Below are 18,401 nucleotides of genomic sequence, written 5' to 3'. Positions count from 1 at the left end.
AAGCTAATTGAGGAAGTTGTTCTCCAACAGCTATCACCCTCACACAGAATACACAATATTTAGCAGTTCTGGTAATAGTCTCCAGGTAATTTATAAAAAGATCATAAAAAGTAGGACAAAATGTTGCAGCTTCACATTTATACTAGATTCATTCAAAATTGCATAAGGTCTAAAATGCAATTTAAGATGTGGTATTTTTCCCAATTTCTGAGAAATTTGATTTTATTTTCTTAAGTAGTATCATGAGGTTCCCTATCATTGATGATATTTGCTAAGCTTTTAAATGTGGGAAGAGTTAGTCTTTGGTAAGAGTCGTAAACCATTTAGAGATAAATGTATTTGCATTCATCCTTATTAGATCCCAATATCAGGTTACACAGCTGTAACAGGATCTACTGATCAATGCTAGATGTCTTTAAGCCACATCAGTGAAGAGTGTGCTGTTGTATTTGTGGAAATATGTTCATTATACACAGAATCTGTGGAAATATGTTCAGTAAATATATACAGGATGGTTCTAATTCTGGTTAGCAGGTCCCCAAAATATTCATCTTTCCTCTTTCATTTTCTGGGGTCAAACCTTTGCATTTTCAAAATCAGTGGTAAATCTTCCACTGACTTTGGCAGAGCCAGTACTCCACTTTTAGTATTTCCTTTTAAGTTCTTTTCAGCACCTTTTTCTCTTTCACTAGTTTCCTTTGGATATCTGCTCAGCTTTTGGTTTTGTTTAACTTTCAACATCCAAACAATCTGCTATTTTTCCTTTTAATCTTTTTCTTTCCCCCTCACTTTGATTCCTTGGTTTCTACATATGCTTTGCTTTTTGCCACCTTATTTCACATCTCTATTTCCTCCCATATTTTCAGATTTGTTTGTTGTTTGTTTCTCATCTCAAGTTTAACTACTATTTTCCTCTGCTTACTCTGCTCTTTTTCCTCTCTCCTAGCTGACATTTCCCTCTGTGCAATATCTTTCTACCTTCCCTTTCCTCTCTTTTCCAAAACAGGGCTCATCATTCCATGCCACTAATGTATAGCAGATTCTGAAATACTGTCATCTGAGACAGTTAAGTACTAAACAAAACATTACCAGGGTGGAGGAATCACTTACCCTGATTGACAACAAATCGTAACTTCTGTATTGTTGCCAGATTGCCGCTAACTCTGTATATTCCATCAACATCTAGACCTGAAAAAGAAACACATATTTCATTTTAGATCATAGAAGTATTTTTCTTTGTACGCCTGTCAGGAAGGCAGAAGCACCCTCGCAAGTATGAAGAAGAGCAGCGCAGCGAGTGACTGAAAAATAATCCACCTGACAACAACTGAAGTGCCTCCTCACTGATTAAAGCAACAATGAAAAATAAAAGTGGGAGATTAACTTAAGTGAATACAAAACACCTAGCTATAATTATCTTGTAATTCTGTCAGCAGAATACAGCTCTGCAAGGGGCTTTGAGTGTGGCAGGAAAGCGAGGGGTAATTGACTCTCGTGCTCATCGGGAAGGGCTGCTTGGGACAGGCATGGTGACGTGCCAGCCCTGCTTGAACGTGGGATGTTTGTGTTAATAGTGCCAGGGAAACTTCTCTGTCTGGGCTCTGGGCTTTTCAGACATGAATTTGTGAGGCTGTGACCTTTCTGAAAATAAAGCACTGAGGTGCCCACCCTGAAATCATGCCGTGTGTGAGACTCCACACAACTACCATTTCTCTACTATATTCTTCATAGTGGCTCAGAGAGGTTTGAAGATGAAATTAAATATCCCAAGTAGCATATGCCCTGGAGTACATTTCTTCATTGATATAGGCCATTCTTTTCAAGGACAACCCGACAGTCTTGTTTCTCCCTGCATATCTACTCAAGGTTTATCTTCTAGGTGAAACTAGATGTCATACTCCCTTTTGTGACATATTATCTCCTACAGCAAGCTCTGCTGATATGAGTGTTTAAAATAGCACTTCCAGCCCCTGTTGCATAGCTGTAACATTTCAAAGCACATGGGAACTGCTCTCCTTTCCGGGAGAATTCGCAACACCGACCCAATCTGAGCACTTGAAAATCAAACCCACTAAAACCTACATTGTCATTTCACATTAAAAACTTGCAAGTACACAAGAAGCCAAGAGAAGCTACACAAAACAGGTTTTTTTTAAAGGCTACTTATCCCTTGGAACACAAGTTTTAATTAGGTTTTGGCAAGCAGTTTCAGAGAAAGCCTTTCTCTTGGAAAACGCTAATTTGTCAAACCCAAAAATTTTCAGGAAACACTTCCTGACAACACATCTAGGGGGAATAGATTTCCAATCTGAGGTGGGGGGAAAGGAAATCTTTGTAAGAAAAGGTAAAAGTGAAAACAAATGAAAAAATCCAGAAGCCCAGTTGTGATAGCAGTTAAAGAAGAAGAAGCTGAGGTTCAAGTCTTTATTGACTCTTGCACCACACCTTAGCTCTTGAATGCCATGGCCAATGGACTCAAGTATTTGGATGCATTTCTTACTTATCTAGAAATATTTGAAAAAAACTTACTTTTCCTTTTGATGCAGAATGACACCAGATAAAATCTTCTGTGTGTTTGCATGTTTGTTTTGTCTCTTTACAAAATACATTTCTCATTTTATGTCTATGCTGCCAGGAGCATCATGATTTGTTTTTCATTAAAAAAACTTATTTTTAAAATTAATTATAATTTATTTTTCTGATTATTGATCATAATTGTGTGTTTTATTGGATAGTTTTCTACCCTGCACCTGTGGGTGTCCTGCAACATAATACTGAGAGTGATGATTTATTTCAGGAAGATCTCCTCTTTGGTTACAGAGGGATAAAGAAAAAGTTTATTTAAGAGAAATCAAAAAAGATTTAGTAATCAACAAACCTTGGAAATTATCCATCTGCTGGATATATAATGTTTGAGCAAATGGAAATTACTAAAATGTTTAAGTAATACTATTCTAACCTAACTCTGAAGAGTCTAATTCTGTTTCAGTAAGGGGAGAGTGAAAGACTAATTCCCAGCATAGGACTGTGGGACTTCTGTGGTAGAGGATCAAGAATTGCATCATGTAAATTGAAGTCTAAACCAGAAATTAAAAAGGAAAAATAAATCAAACTAACAAACAGGCAAGCCACCAGACAGAATGTTAACTTTTGTTTGGATCTAACTCAATTCAGTTCTTAACCTCGCTGGTTATGTGGAAGTGAAAACAATCCATGTCACTTTGGGTGAAATAGTCTCACATTAAGAGCATCAATTTGGAACCTGCATAAGTCACCCAGATCAAGTGAAAATGAACAAGCTGCATTGTAAATTGGTGGCTATTACATCTTGCAACATGATCTGGAGTACACAAGTGCATTATTGTTGTTAATAAATTAATTTTGGTCCAGTAATGAGGTTTGATTTAATTTCATTTGGGCACTATACAATATGGGAGAAAAAAAATAGAAAAAAATCAAGCCGATTATAACATTCATGTGCCATCAACTTTCTGCTCCAATAACTTTGAAAGTTAAGCCAAACCAAACCAATGCAAATTGGTGGATTTGGACATCCTTTTCATGACCACATTATCTTAGCTGGATTGTTAACAACTTATTTTGGAAATCCAATTAGGCGCAAAGGACTAAGGCAGAGAAAGAGACAGAAAAAAATATATTTCATAGTTCTTATATCCTGATTCTATGAACAATTTTCAAAGCAAATTCACTTTTAAGGGCACCTCTATCAAGAATAAATGGCAGGCTATAAATACTTAGGGAACAAGATGAAACAAAAGCTTTGCCCAGTTTCCTATCTGGTGCTGGAGTTTAAGTATAGTGGTAAAGAAACTTTCAGGAAAAAAATATTCATTGTAATAAAGTCAACTTTAGTTCACCATAGGATGACCTTCTTGTGTTTTGTAGTGGGATTTATCAGGGAAGAATCACTGGATTTTGCCCTAAAGGAGAGCAAGTATTTTATTTGCTTTATATTCCAGTCTCCAACTCTGTTTCTGTTTGTTTTAATGAGGAACCTGAGAACAGGATGGACCCACAATTAGAAATTATAGCCAAAAGCACGATAATGATTTCCACACTAAATTTTGTAATGGCATAAGAAATGTAGGAAAAGGTCTTAACTCAAGAATGCATCAGTTCAGCTGCCAAACTATAGCAAATTTTAAGTATTTTAGTTTAAAAAATTACACAGGTGCTCCTGATGAGAAATTTAAAAGGCAACTCTTCTCAGACTTGGCTGAGATTCATAAGCAGTAATGAAAGTAATAGTCACTCTGCACTGAACAGGAGATGGTAGAAGAATATTTATGTAAAACGTTTCTTGCACTCCTATCCAAAATTGAAGTAACCATGAATGCAGACCAGTGCCAGATCTAGGACCAGTTTAAGCTGGAACCAGGTGTTGCAGAGAAATATTAACAGACGGAAGAAAATTAGAGTTTAGGTGACATATTTACTAAAAAATGTTTTAAAATACTAGATTTCAATATTGATTGAGGTAGCCCAGGTGATTTATGAACAGTCTGCAGTTAAATGTTCTCACTAACTCATTTCTGCTGCATAGAAGAAAAATCCCTCTCCCAAATCACACTGGATTCTGTCTAATCCTAATCTCTATTTGATAATATCTTCAAACTGAATATAAAAAGAAATTCTCTATGTGCAGGGAGAAAGGGGTGGTGGATGCAGAAATTTCTCTGGTTTTAAACAAGATTTGGAATTTAAAACATACAATTTTAAACAGCACTAGGTAACTTCCTGCATGGAAACCCATGGAACTTTCACAATTAACGTATCCTGAAATAGGTGTGGTCCCCAGGCCTGTTTTGTAAAAGAAACCATCGTGCTGGATTCAACAACAAAGTGAAGTACAAACTTGAAGAAAGGCATTCTTTAGTTAGTCCTTTCATTTAAAATCAGTTATGTTCAAGGCAGAACTATTGTATTTCAAAGGAGCCTATTATGCCTTCCCATAAACAGAAAGATCATACGTTTTAAAACTAAAGTATCATTATGCAATCAAGCTGTTGTATTATAAACTATTTTGTGGGCTCAGATGCCCAGGGCTATCTTTACAAATATTTAAGAGGTCATTATCAGGGTATGTTCTCCCTAAAACTATAATTCTTTCCTCGTGTTTTCATATGCATCTTACCATAAATATCTGATTTATAAACATTTTTTTTAAGTTTACTAAGGGCACAAAAGTGAGACAAGAAATCATTTAAAGAAACAGAAATAAGTGAATGCAAGAAATACATCCGTGTCACAATAATGTGACAAAAAAAGCACAGAACAAAGTGCAACAAAAGGAAAATCATGAAGGCTAGCAAACTAAACGATAAAATTTGGCATTGAAATACTGTATCTGCATAGGGTGACAAAATTTACCTGGAGGTTCAGGTGAATGTGTGAGCAAAAAAACCATTTTTTGTATGATGTCAGGGAAATCAGAGGTAAAAAATATGAAAACCATGAAACAAATATGAGCTACACCAGAACGTGTTGCTGAAATCCCTGTTCTGCTTTTTTTGGTGTGGCAGAGGGTGGGATTGTATATGCCCAAAGCCCCTGGAGCAGAGCTGGGGGCTGGCACTGCAGTTGGCTCTGCTCTGATGGGACAAAGCTGCTCTTTTGATCACCAAAACTACCCTTTTCTTGTTCTCCTCCCAGCAGATTATCACACTTTTGAGGCTTAAAACGTCCCAGCAACATATCAGCAGCACATCATCATTTGGTAGGGAAGCAGGTCCATCCCCTGTCCAGAGAGAGTACCTGGCTACCATGGAAATGGGAGCCATAAAAATGTCATGTTAGATACTTCCACCAGATAGAGGTTAAACAGGCCTAGGAGATCAAAGAGTGGATGATATTGGAAGTCAATCTGAAGGACAAAAAGATAACCTCTGTTGTAAAAAAGCATCCATTTCCATTGGTGGCCATGATGTGCTTGTGCCTCACATTTGGAAACAAAATACAGAGAAATATTTGGAAATGACTAAGGCTGAAGAGTTATTCTGATATTGTAAAAGCAGTCAGAGCAATGCTCTTGGAGACTGGCTAGACTGACCTCAGTCACAGACAGTCTACTTAAATAATTAATTCAGGACACTGTGAACAAATAATTCATAACAAAATATCATTAATCCCAAACAGCACGGTTTCATGGAAATCAGGGCTTTGTCTAGCAAACTTATTGCATTTTTGGATGGAACTGAGTATTTGACAGGTCTGGTTGGTGAAGGCAGTTGTGTTGAAATAGTGTGTTTGGCTTTCTGTGCCGCCTTTGACTTAGTACCACATGACATTTTGATTAAAGCACTTGCATTCTATAGAATTAACAGGGCATATATTACGTGGATTAAAAACTGGCTCAGTGACAGACCTCAAAATGTGGTAGTTAATGGGAGATATCAGTTAGCAAGGTCAGAACTGGCACAGCTCTCGAGAGTGGAGCTCTCATCCAGTGCCATCTAATACCTCTATCAGAGATGGGACAATGAGAAAAAAATTCCCTTGGCAAAATAAGCAGATGACACAAAGGTCAGGGAGATATTAAATGATGACAAGGACAGGTAAAGTTACAGAAGATCTGAACTGCTACCTTAAACAACCACAGCCTGGCAAAATCAGGTTTAGTATGGAGAAACACAAGGTACATCCAGCACTCTGGATTTAGGCTACAAAGGACTTGAGATTTACTTTAAATAAAGAGCTGAACATGATCTCTGAGCTCACTGCTACAACAAACAGGACTAACATAATCCCTTGAATTATAGAGGAGTATCAAAGAAGCAGGGGTGAGATTGAACCTCTTCATGGGCTACAAATAGGATCTGTAGTGAAGCACTGCACTTGATAGTGAAGCAAATAACATGAAACATAAAATAAAAGCTTTATTGCTTCCTATTAAAGAGAAGATGGAGAAATGTCCTCTCCATCTGTATTTTTTATGCAATTTAAAGGTACTGGACGTTTTCCCAGCACTGCCCAACTGCAGGGCCTGTGATAGCAAGCCTGAATTCAAGGTAGCATCAACAAGATTTTCTTTTTTCTATGATCAGTAGAAATCCAACACTGTTTTAGAATTCAGTAAAGGCAGATACAGTGGGAGAAAGAAAGGAGACTGAATATTGTACTAGTCCTTAAAAGACTATGAAACGACTCTGTTGGAGGTGTCTGATGTGATTTGGTGAATATCTTTAGGAAATTAGCTGAAAAGAAATAATTCTATTTTTGACTGCAACAATATCAAGAAGATGAGGGGCATTCCTACATAAAAAGAGAATCTCATTTTTTCTTGCAGTAATAACTCGAAGATGCAATGAAAGGAGAAAAGCTTGACTAAGATCTTATTGTTTTCAAGACCCTATAGAAACTGTTTAATGGAAGCAATTAAAACACTGAATATGAGCATTACATACTGAGAATGAGTAACAAGTGAATATGATGGAGGATATACCTCATTCTGTTTCATATCACTCGATGGTAGAATTTCCACTCAGATATTTATACACAAATAAATAAGGGCAGCGAGAGTACAAAGCAAGTGTAATTTAAATGAGCACACAGTTCACTGCTATGCAGGGCTGCTGTTTAATGCCCAAATCAAGCTTGCTCTGCCTCTGTCGTCTTCTCTATTGTGCTGTGCTTTGACATTCAAGAAGTTTATGGTTTAAAAGCCCCAGGAACAACAAGACTTCCTCAGGAGGCTGCCTGTAACAAGAAACTAAACTAAGCTTTGAGACTATTTGTTTTGAATGAAGCCGTCGAACATGCAGCGTGCTCACTGTAATTTTGCCCTTACTCCCAAATATATACTTTTGCCATTCTGTTAGTCCCACTTCTTGCAGCTAAACAAAGTGACCTCATTGCTTTCCACTGTATTTTCTTTTAAACATTGGCTGGGATGATTGAGATTCAGGAATGTGGGAAAATGGATTCCCAAGCCACGTCCATCCCCTTTAATTCTGAGCTGTAATTTTTGGCTTGGCTTGAATCACAGTCATCACATTTCAGTCTGAATCTCTCTGTAAAGTGATCTTTCTTAAACATTTCTTTCACTCATCATGGGATCAGAAACAAAGCCATTCTAGTCTTTCAGCGAAACACTTACAAACGTCTTTTTACAGCGACTCACAAGAGCTGAATTTCCTTTAAAAATGTTTGAAAAAGAGGAGGTTTTCATTGCCTGATTGTCCTCTTTGTGAATCTTGTCATCTGTATGCCATGAGCTACAGCTATTTTAATCTGTTTTTGTTTGCAATCCATTTGGTGTCCGCCCAAGAAAATGCAGGTGATTCTAATTAACTTACTGCTGAAGATGTGGAAAAATCTCAATTGTGCGACAGAGAATTATACACTTAAAACCTTCCCTCTATTATTTATAACAGCTTATTAATGAAAATGATTACATGAATACATTTACCACCTGATTCATCTTTGTTCACTTTTTAAATCAACAAGGTTTATGCTAAAGGGGAAAAAATGCCTACCAAATACAGACCTCAAGTACACACATCAGCTTGCTGGTTTAAATGGAATGGCAGTTTGAAAGGAAATAGCATTGTCTTCATGAAACACAGTATAATATCTGAAATTGCCAAATGTTTGGAAGTAGCTGTTCTCTCTCTGTAACACATTAGTATTTAATTTTGGGAATGGTTATTTCTGTTTTGTTTACATGTTTGTTTTCTCTTTTAATACGTCCTCCACCATTCCTATCCCCTTTCATCTGCTGCAGTTACTGCTTCTCACGTACGGGCTAGGAGGTCCAGCCTGACCAATCCTTAATTCATCTGAAATATAATAAGATTTCTTGGTTCTTCTGATACTTTAGCAAGTACAATTGTTTTCATGCTAACCAAAAGTGATCAAGAGTGGTGAGGCACTGGAATGGGTTGCTCAGAGAAGCTGTGGATGCCCCGTCCCTGGAAATGTTCAAGGACAGGTTGGACAGGGCTTGGAGCAACTTGGGATAGTGAAAGGTGTCCCTGCCCATGGCAGGGGTGGCATGAGATTAATTTTAAGGTCCCTTCCAATGCAATGATTTTATATTAAAATCGATGGATGTTACCTGCATTGAGCATTTTCTGCTAGGTACAGCAAATTTACCATTTCTATTATTCTGTGCCACACTCTGATAGTCTAATTTGAATGTGATGACAATATGGATAATGCTGTTTATTTTGGGAAGGATGAAAGCCTGAATAAAGGTTATCATTTTAGGAGAAGCTGACGATGGAAAAACTCATCCACTGTGTGACATGATCAGAACAGCTGGGGATGTAATGTGGAGGGTGGGGGAGAAGAGAGCCAAGGTATTTTGTATGTTCAAGAAATATATACAACATTGCCATTTCTTATATCCCAGCTGTGCCTGTTAACTTCTGGAAACATGTAGAGCTCAGCAATAAAGCATACTTGACTGATATTTACTGCAATGTGCATTATAAGACATTTTCTGTCACACATTATGTTCTGAAAGAGTTAAGTAACATGAAAAATACAGGCTCGAGATTATATCTGTCATGGATGAAAATACTACATTTATGCCTCATTGTAATCCATTCATTGGTTTATGTACCCCAGCCCTCCAGGGAGTGTCACAGCTCCACATGATACTGCTGAGAGCTGTATTTTGCTTTTGGATTTCTGATTTAGCTGAAAGAAGTTTAAAAACACATGTAGCCTGACAACTCCCTATTGGCTATACAGCCGAGGAGGGTCAAGAGCATAAACCATTCCAGAAAAAGCCAGCTGTGACTTAGGCTCACTGTAAAGATCTGCCTCTTACAGACAGTAGCAGACAAGAAATTTATGCATTTTGCTAAATCCTCCCACTTTGGTTGAACTGTGCTTCATTTGGGGATCCATCATCACTGACATCGTGCCTGTGTTTTTTGAGCAACATCAGAGCACTAAAGGAAACTGCACTTTGGGGGGTCCAACGTCCTTTTAGGGGTGTGCAGAACTTCCAGTCAGGTCCACTGGCACCACCAGTAGGAACTGTGGTTAAAGCTAAGGGACAGCTACAATTCTCCAAACATCCCTTGTTCCCAATGCTGATTTTAAAGATAATTTAGTGCACAGTAGGGATAAATCTTTTCCCTTCTTTCACAATAGTGAGAGATTAAATTAGACCTTGGTAATGTCACCTCCCCATCCTGACTAGTTCTGCTTCTTGTTGCACTTTGAATAGTTGGAAGTGGAAGAACTGTATGTGTGGGCAAACAAAACCTTCAGCCAAAATGGGTAAGGAGTTTGCATTTTGTAGACTGCAGCACCTTTGCTTGGCAAAGAGGTTTTTTCTTATTTTTTTATTTTTTATTTTTTTTTAATAGTAATGACTGGGATAAGAAGTTTAAGGTGGAATAGGGATATTTAGGAAGCAAATTGAAAGTCAGAGACATGCTTCTTCCATATTTTTTTTTGTTTTAGAGATAGCTGAGGAGTCCAGATAGGCCAAACACTCTTTATAACAGATCCATTTCGTGATAACCTGGCACTGTTCTCTGTCCAGCCTTAGACATCTCAAGGTTATCTCTCTTATTTCCAGGATCAGGTTTTACTCAACTTTCCATGGGCACATCCTCCAGCCCCTGAGCATCTCTGGGAAGGGATGCCAAGGCAGAGTTTAACTGTTACAGTTCAACAGCAGCTAAAGAAATATCAGTGGGGCACTTGATAGCACTTGTTTTGTTGCATAGCACAGAAGGCTGGATGTGTGTCCTGCAGTTAGAAATCAGACCTGTTTGGGGACAGAAAACACAGAGGTTTGGAGTTTCCAAGAGAGGAATGTGCAGAACCCTGCCCTAAAATCTAAGCTGGGGCTCTAATGTGCACTTGGTAGTGGTCTTTGTTATTCACATTGTTTTGTAGGCATCTATCTTTGTGGTTGCTTTTTATCTTTAAGAGGGAGTAAACATTTAAAAAGTAGATTCTTTAGACTAAGGCACACTATCAGACACCTTTGGGTGTTACAGTCCACGGCTATGTGGAAAACCCAGAGGCTCTCTTGGAAGATAAGTATTCACAGTTATCCAACACCAACTCTGAATTCTTAGCATTGCATATCTGCCCGACATATAAATGTGATAACACAAAGGTGTGTGTGTGCATGTGCATACAGAGATAACTCCTACTTTAATAGAGTCTTTCTCAGTGTACTTTGCTCACATTTCAAAATCTAATAATAGTGAAAAGCATGGGATTCCACTGAATGCTCAACCACCTTTTTTAATGTCATAAATCTCTAGTCTAAGAAGTGAGTAAAATTTTCTCGTTTTTGCGAAATTCATATTTAGTGTTATGAAACAGTGGCATTAAGCAGTAGTACAGGAAACAACAGAGACATTAATTTTAATATGACACAAACCTATTGTGCTTACATATTTTTCCACTTTAGTTTGCCATCTTAGCTGCAGAACTCTGCAGCTATATATAGAGATTATTTTTCCTGTCATTTCCACTGTGTTTTCTGTCCCCAAACAGGTTCAAGTAACTTAAAACCTTTTTTTTTTTCCCTCCATTTAATTTGGGAAAAATTTGATCACCAAAGCAACACTCAGCAAAAGATGCAGTCAAGGTGTCTGCAGAAACCATAAAATTTCTGAATTGGAATACAAAGATTGATAAGTACCAAAACTTGAGAGACTGGTGCATCCTTCAATACTTTGGCAGAAGCAGCTCCATAGTTTTCATGCTATGGTTTGACACGCATTCCAGGATAGAGTACACTAAAATAGCACAAAACTTGTATATGAATTGCTCAGGAACTCCTCAGAAAAGGTTTTTTAAGTATAGTCTGAAAAGGAACAAATTGCTTTCTGCTTTGAAATATGCAAATAAAAAAACCTCAATGAAATACAAATTATATAACTAAAACATAGCTGAGACATGCAAGAAATATATAAAAAACCTGACTTCTGATAAGAAAAAAACCCTAGTTGCTGGCAATAAAATGCACTGGATATCTGTTAGCTGAATTTTGGGTGAAGTAAATGCATAAATATGAATATCGTTTGATACTTTCATGGAAGATAATTATTTTATAATTTAAAGCTGCAGGAAGAAATTCGATTTGAATCGTTGTCTTTGTGTCTTAATGCTGACTGTGGCATGGAATGATGTAAGGAAGGTAGAAATCCAATCTCATCCCTTTTACTAGGGTTCACATAGACCCTCTGGTATTTCTGAAGGCTTGGAAAGATGAAGTTGGCATAAAGTGCTTTCCATATCTAATTTCCTTCTTTGGTGAAAATTCCAGTAATTATTAATGACATTTACTATACAGACATCCAAGGAAATTGCAGAGTTTCCAACAGAAACTCTTGCTGTAAGCCGTGGCCTTTGTGTTTTTAATGTATGGCATATCAGAACACAAAAATGCAACTGAAAGAGAGATAATAAAAGACACCATTGTGAATAATTTCTAGTGTGCAAATTCAGATACTTTTCAGGCATCCACATCATGAGAGTTTGAAAAGCATTTAAAAATATCTTATAAATGTCTTTGAAGCCACTGCTGTGAGGACACTCCTGCAGGTCACAGATCAGGGCATTAAATAAAATATTTTGTAGCTGCTCTGGTTTAGTGTCAAAAGTAGGAAAACCTGCCTGCATAAATAGCATCCTTCCAGAACCTTCCACCTCTTTGTTTGGATGCAAGTCTGGCTTGCAATTGGCTTGGGCTGGAGAATTGGAATGGTTTTGTTTTCAGTGGTTAGAGGAGATGCTCAGCTGGTTCAAAGCTGAGCTTACAGTCTAAGTGAAAGCAGTTTTCAATAGCAGAGGATGTATCTTATCTTTCTACTAAGGTCTATTAAAAATATGTAGCACCTGATAATTTAACACCGAATGAGTGGCTGCTAAATTTCCCCCTCTCTTTGTCCCTCTGTCTCACACACACACAAACACAGGAATGCTCCTCGCCTGCCAAGCTATGTGCCAAGATTTTGTTCACTTTAATCTCAATCATATGAGTTAGAGAACCATGAAACAAAGTTCCTACCAAGTATGCTGACAGATTTTTAGTTCTCGTGGCTCCACAGGGCATCACTACAAGCACAGGAAGGAACTTTTCTTATTAAAGGTTTCTGAGCTGATCCGTTTTCCATTTAAGTCAACATGAGCACTATCACCATGAGGAACTCAGCACTTGCTAACTGATACCAGGCACTCATCAAAATCATTTCATTTCTAAATAAACAAAAAGCTGTGGTACCTCCAGCACCATTGTGTGGTTAATGCTGGCACGGTGAAGCCATTTGGTGGCAGCTACTTTGGTGTGTTCTAATATAACAGCATGTCAGCTCAGGACTGACAAATCACAGCATAAGGTTTGAAATATTGGGGGGAATTTTACTGGGGAGGTGAAGAAAAAGAGGCATTTCTGCCTTTTGGGTCTTTCTTATCTTCTGAGTGAAGACATTTCACAGATATCACCTTGGTTTGGAGGCGTCCATGGTGATTTTCAGAGCCACAGTATCACCTGCTAATGGCCCATAATCTTGGCAAATTAACAAATTCCTGTCCTTTGTTTTTAAATCTTGAATGAAAATCTGGGTAATTGCTTTATTTTTTTTTTCTAAGAGATACAGCTTAAGGCCCTAAAACAACAAAAGTCTGACTCATTCCCTTAACAGTAAGGCACAGCTATTGACCACAGAATAGATCTATTCTGGTCCTTAAAGAGAAGTGTCCATCTGTCTTGGTGGACAGAGGTTTGTATTAATAAAGCAGGAATTATAGGAAGAAATAACCTATACAGAATGCACATGAGAAAGCAGTTTCTGATTGCAATATCTGTTTCCCAAAATTTTCAGCTATTTGAAAGGCGTCATCTCTGACACCAAAAAAAAGTGCATGAAGGAACCACAAGGAGAGAGCTGGAGGATCCAAGAGGTCTGTTGTGTTATGAAACAAAATGCTCACATTTTGCTCTCATTTACATCTAGGCCCTTCCTCCCAAACCATTGTTCGAGTGAAGACAAAAGAATTTGGTTTGCTATATAATTGGATCCATGATCTGTGTGGATCCTGATCACAATGAAACAATCTGCTGAGCCAACAGACAACTGGAGATCTTTGAAAGACTTGTGAGTTCCCTGAGGGTTTATCATGCAGGAGCCAATTTAGGGACAATTCTGTTAGCAGATTGCTGACAATATCAGTTTCATAATTTCAGGGGAGCAAAGCAAGCTAAAGAAATCTTCCCTTAAAGAAGTGAAAGCCTTCACATAAAGCCTCCTTTTTAATCTGTCCTCCTCCTTTGCCCTCTGCCTTCCTCCTGAAGCTCTCAGTTCGTACAATTCTTCTCACTTAGGTATCAATCCCATTAGACTGTGGTATTATATGATTAAAACATTGATGTAACACAAGCTGCTACAGCAAATAATTGAAGTAATAAAATACAAGTGCAGTTATTTGCTGTCTTGAATTGCAGGAAGAAAAAAAAGAAGACAGGTTTTTTTAAATTCACCCCATAGCGTGGCATATGGACAGTAAAACTTCTTTTTTAGTGTGTTTTCTTTTATTGCTGTAAAACTTTTTTGGAAAAATTTCAGTGTAGTTGTAGTAGCTTTTTTTCCCCTGCATAGGAAAAGTGATTAGTTTTCATTGTGGAATTATGCTTTCATAATATTAAAAAAAAAATACAACTTTCTATTTAAGCAGAGAGATATTGAAAGGATCTGAAATTACACCTCTTTTCCTTTTAAAGGAACTTAATGGACTTAACTTCTATTTTTGTGTGTGTTTGTGTGTGAGTGAGCATCTCTTCTAGGCCAAGATTCATTTTGTAAAGTGTGAGCCCAAAGTGTTCTATTAATGGCTGAACTGCAAAGTCTGACTAAATGGGGTTTGCAGTGGAAATCCTGCCAGCTCCTTGTCTGTGATGGCATGTGTACTGTACCAGGGCATGGTGCCTCACAGCCTCAGCTTATTTAGGGGAAAAGAGAGGAGTTTTGTGTCTCTCTTTTTACCTTTTTCATGGCTGGGAGGTGAATACCCTCATGTGTGAGATTCCTTGAATCTGCTTTGACCAGGGGGTGAGTCAGGACCTTCATTCTCTTTGGCACAGGGCAAGTAACACACACACACACACACACACACACACACACACGCACAGAGTCAGCTGGCTTTCAATTTCTCTGGACTTTTTGTTTCAGCGTGTACAAGTGTCAACTCCTTGATTTACAAAGTGCATTAACATTATTTTAATATCTAGACAACGTTGTTTGATTCTTTTTTATTTCGTAGGTTAAGTGGTTTGTTTTATTTATTATGCCTATTGAACAGGATTTTATGGAAAATTCGGAAGACAAAATGCCCTGTTTCCTTCTACATGTTCACAAATAGATATATTATACAATGCTAGAAAAAGGCAAAAGGCCAAACTCATCTCTGGTGTAATTCCAGTAAAAGCAATAAAATTACACAAGGCATGAATTTGGCCCAGGCATTGTAAATGTTACTCTGGTGCACACTGAGTGTCTGCTTGTTGTTACTGGCACGGCTTAAAATACAAATCCCCCCCTTTTTTTAATAGAAATGGATACATTTCTCTGGAACAGATTAATCAATGAACCAGGTATCAGGTAACTATGACAAAGACAACAACTGGTTCAAATGCCTGCCTGTTTTATGGCTTATTCCTCTTCTAACCAACTTAGCGTCTCTTCTTTCAATTTTTTAAATAATTATATATTTATTCTCAGTTGTGCCTTGTCATTACAAGGCTTTTATTCCCTTTTTTTCTTTTTCTTTTTTTTTTGTCTGTTGTCTCCTTTTCTCTAATTTGTCTTGTATGCCCTTCCGTGATGTTTCCTGTTGACACTTCTTGATATTTTTTTCTAACTCAGAATGTGGCTTTCTAGCAGACACAGAGGCCCCAGAGTGAATACCCTTCAGAGCCAACTCTGACTTGGACCTTGCACAACACTATTAAATGGCTCTTACTCTAAGAAAGGTGGCTATAGTGGGATTGCCTGAGCCTGAAGACAGAAATGGCTGAGGAAAGCTTGCCAATATGTTTGCACTAAATTCAACCGCTCCTAATTTCTACTCAAAAGAAGAGTTTATTAAAAAACAACAACAACAAAAACAACAACAAAGAAAAAGGAAAAAAAAAAAAAAGCACCGAACATTTTAAATCACAAATTTGCAAGGGCTCTTCTCAGAACTTTGTTGTTTTATATTGCATTCATCTCTACATTTGAGTTTATGCTCGTTGGCCACTTTAAAGTAAACATAGTTCAATGCCCTCAGAAACAGATTTCTTCTGCACACTAGAATTCCTTGGAAAAATGCTTTATCTGCTGAACTGCTGGATATTTTTGTGTGCATGCAATTTTTTTTTCTATTAGTTTGTTTTGCTCCCCCCCTCTCTTTTTTTTCCCCCCCTATTTTCTTTTACATTCAGTGCATATAAAAGTTGGGAGCAAAACCCTCCTTGGAACGAGATAGAATCATAAAAGACTTCAGGAATCTCATCACAAGCTAAACAGTACAAATTGCACATTCTTCATGGAAGTATTAGCTTTTAGTGCGTGCCTGGATCCAAGCATAATAGATTATCCTAAAGTGGGAAAGAATGAACAGAACAAAATTAGCAGAACTGGGAGCTCAGATCATTTGGTGGAGCAACATGATCTCTGTACTTTCAGGGTACTGAATCCTAAAGCCACTGGAAACAGAATGTAAAATTATATCAGAGTAAGCAGGGAAGCATGTGTAGGCCTGGGAGAATCAAACAAGAGCTTGGAAAATACGTTTCCAGTGGAGGATAAGTACTGAAAATCAATGAATGAACTTGTAGGAAACAAACTGCTATTCATGAAGTTTCTTTCTCTGAGGATAGAAAGATATGAGAGTGAAAAAGCACAGAATACATTTCAGTGGTTGCTTAGGGGCCAAGTGCTGTTGGAGAATAATCCTGGACTCAGACAGAAATATAAAATGGCACAGGATAGGTCAGTCTCCTGAGGTTTCCCTTCTCAGGGAAGCCTTGCCAGAATAAATCCTTTATGCCACTAGACTGGGTTTGGTCTAACTGTGCTGGGAAGAGTCCCAGGAACACTGTGCAGTTACTGGGAGCCCCAAGATGGTGGGGAGCACACCCTGGCAGAAATACCCTGTACTTTCCTACTGCCTCCCTCAGGTCCTCAGGGATGGGAATGAACTATTTGTGAGTACCAAATAAACTTAAAATTTGCTTAAGCTAAATAAACCCTGAGGAACATGCTGTTGAACTCAAACCTGATAACGAGAATTATAATAGATACAGAGGTGGAGATAGGTGATGGAGTTCCCATCCCTGGAGTGATTTAAAAGCTCTGTAGATGTGGCACCTGGGGACATGGTTTAATGGTGCCCATGACAGCTCTGGAGGAACAGTTGGATTTAATGATCTTAGAAGGCTGTTCCCACCTAAACAATTCTGTAAATTTCTAGGGGTTTAATTCAGTGGCTGTGAATCCATTCCTTGTCTACCCAAGCTTTGTGTGTTCTGCCATCCTCACTGGCTTATAATCCACTCACTCCACCATACCAAAGCCAATGATCCCAGCATGGGAATCCTCAGCTTTAGGAGGTGTCTGGGATTTTTTTTTTTCTTTTAAATTTCTTCTTCGGTGTCTTCTTCCATTAGAAAATGAGATAGCATTAGACTCTTTTAGAAACTAATTTTTTTCCTAGCAACATAAATATATTCACAATACTTTATATTTTTTAAAACTCATTTCCTCTTTGCTTAACTCCTTGAGATAAGTGAACTCTCCTCTGTGTAAACATTCTACCAGAATACTGACTACCTTTTAAGCAATATATGATTTAGAAGGTAATGAAATATCACTTTCTTTTTCCTTTTTTTTTTTATAAATAGGTTTTAAAGTGCTTTTAGCTGCACTTTAGCTTTTAGATTAACAGATAAAACTGATGAAAGGGACACAACCTTCTGTCACAAGGCAGCATGGCATTTGGGAGGTGAGGTAGTTTAAAATACTGTTTTTATCTTCATTTCTCTCCATTGGGATGACTGTATTTCTTTACTACATCCCATAAGGTACTTTATCTTTGCCCATAAAGGCATTTTCTTCCTTAAACCCTGAATATTCTGCAGCATGAGACTGTATGTCTGCATGTCTGTAATGATCTTGTGCACAATCAAGCAGAGCTACGGACATTAAGTTAATTAAAGCCAAAATGAGTATCAGTTTTAGGCACTTTGGGGTGTCAGACTTTGGAGCCTGTGAGAAATCTGAATTTTGGAGAGCAAGAAGTTAATTTTTTTTTCAAAATCATGCCTTCTTAAAATTGCACATCCAGCCTTTAAGTGCTTAATGGTACCCTCTGAAGTCTCACTGGTGCTACCCCAGATCACCCCCCCAAGCCAAAAGCCC

General features: G+C 37.8%; 1 protein-coding gene across 3 annotated transcripts in view; it reads right to left on the bottom strand.

Annotated features, from left to right (window-relative positions):
* ARHGAP15 (Rho GTPase activating protein 15) overlaps nt 1-18,401 on the bottom strand; it is a 322,734-nt gene that overhangs the window by 103,253 nt on the left and 201,080 nt on the right. For all 3 annotated transcript variants that reach the window (XM_088168386.1, XM_014870798.2, XM_088168385.1), the window contains one exon: nt 1,111-1,188. In XM_088168386.1, the coding sequence (XP_088024512.1) occupies nt 1,111-1,188 (78 nt within the window). The remainder of the gene's footprint in view (nt 1-1,110; nt 1,189-18,401) is intronic.

The sequence above is a fragment of the Sturnus vulgaris genome, chromosome 7 (genome assembly GCF_052056855.1).
Source record: "Sturnus vulgaris isolate bStuVul1 chromosome 7, bStuVul1.hap1, whole genome shotgun sequence".
In the NCBI taxonomy this organism is placed as follows: Eukaryota; Metazoa; Chordata; class Aves; order Passeriformes; family Sturnidae; genus Sturnus; species Sturnus vulgaris.
This window is presented reverse-complemented; position numbering and strand designations above follow the sequence as displayed.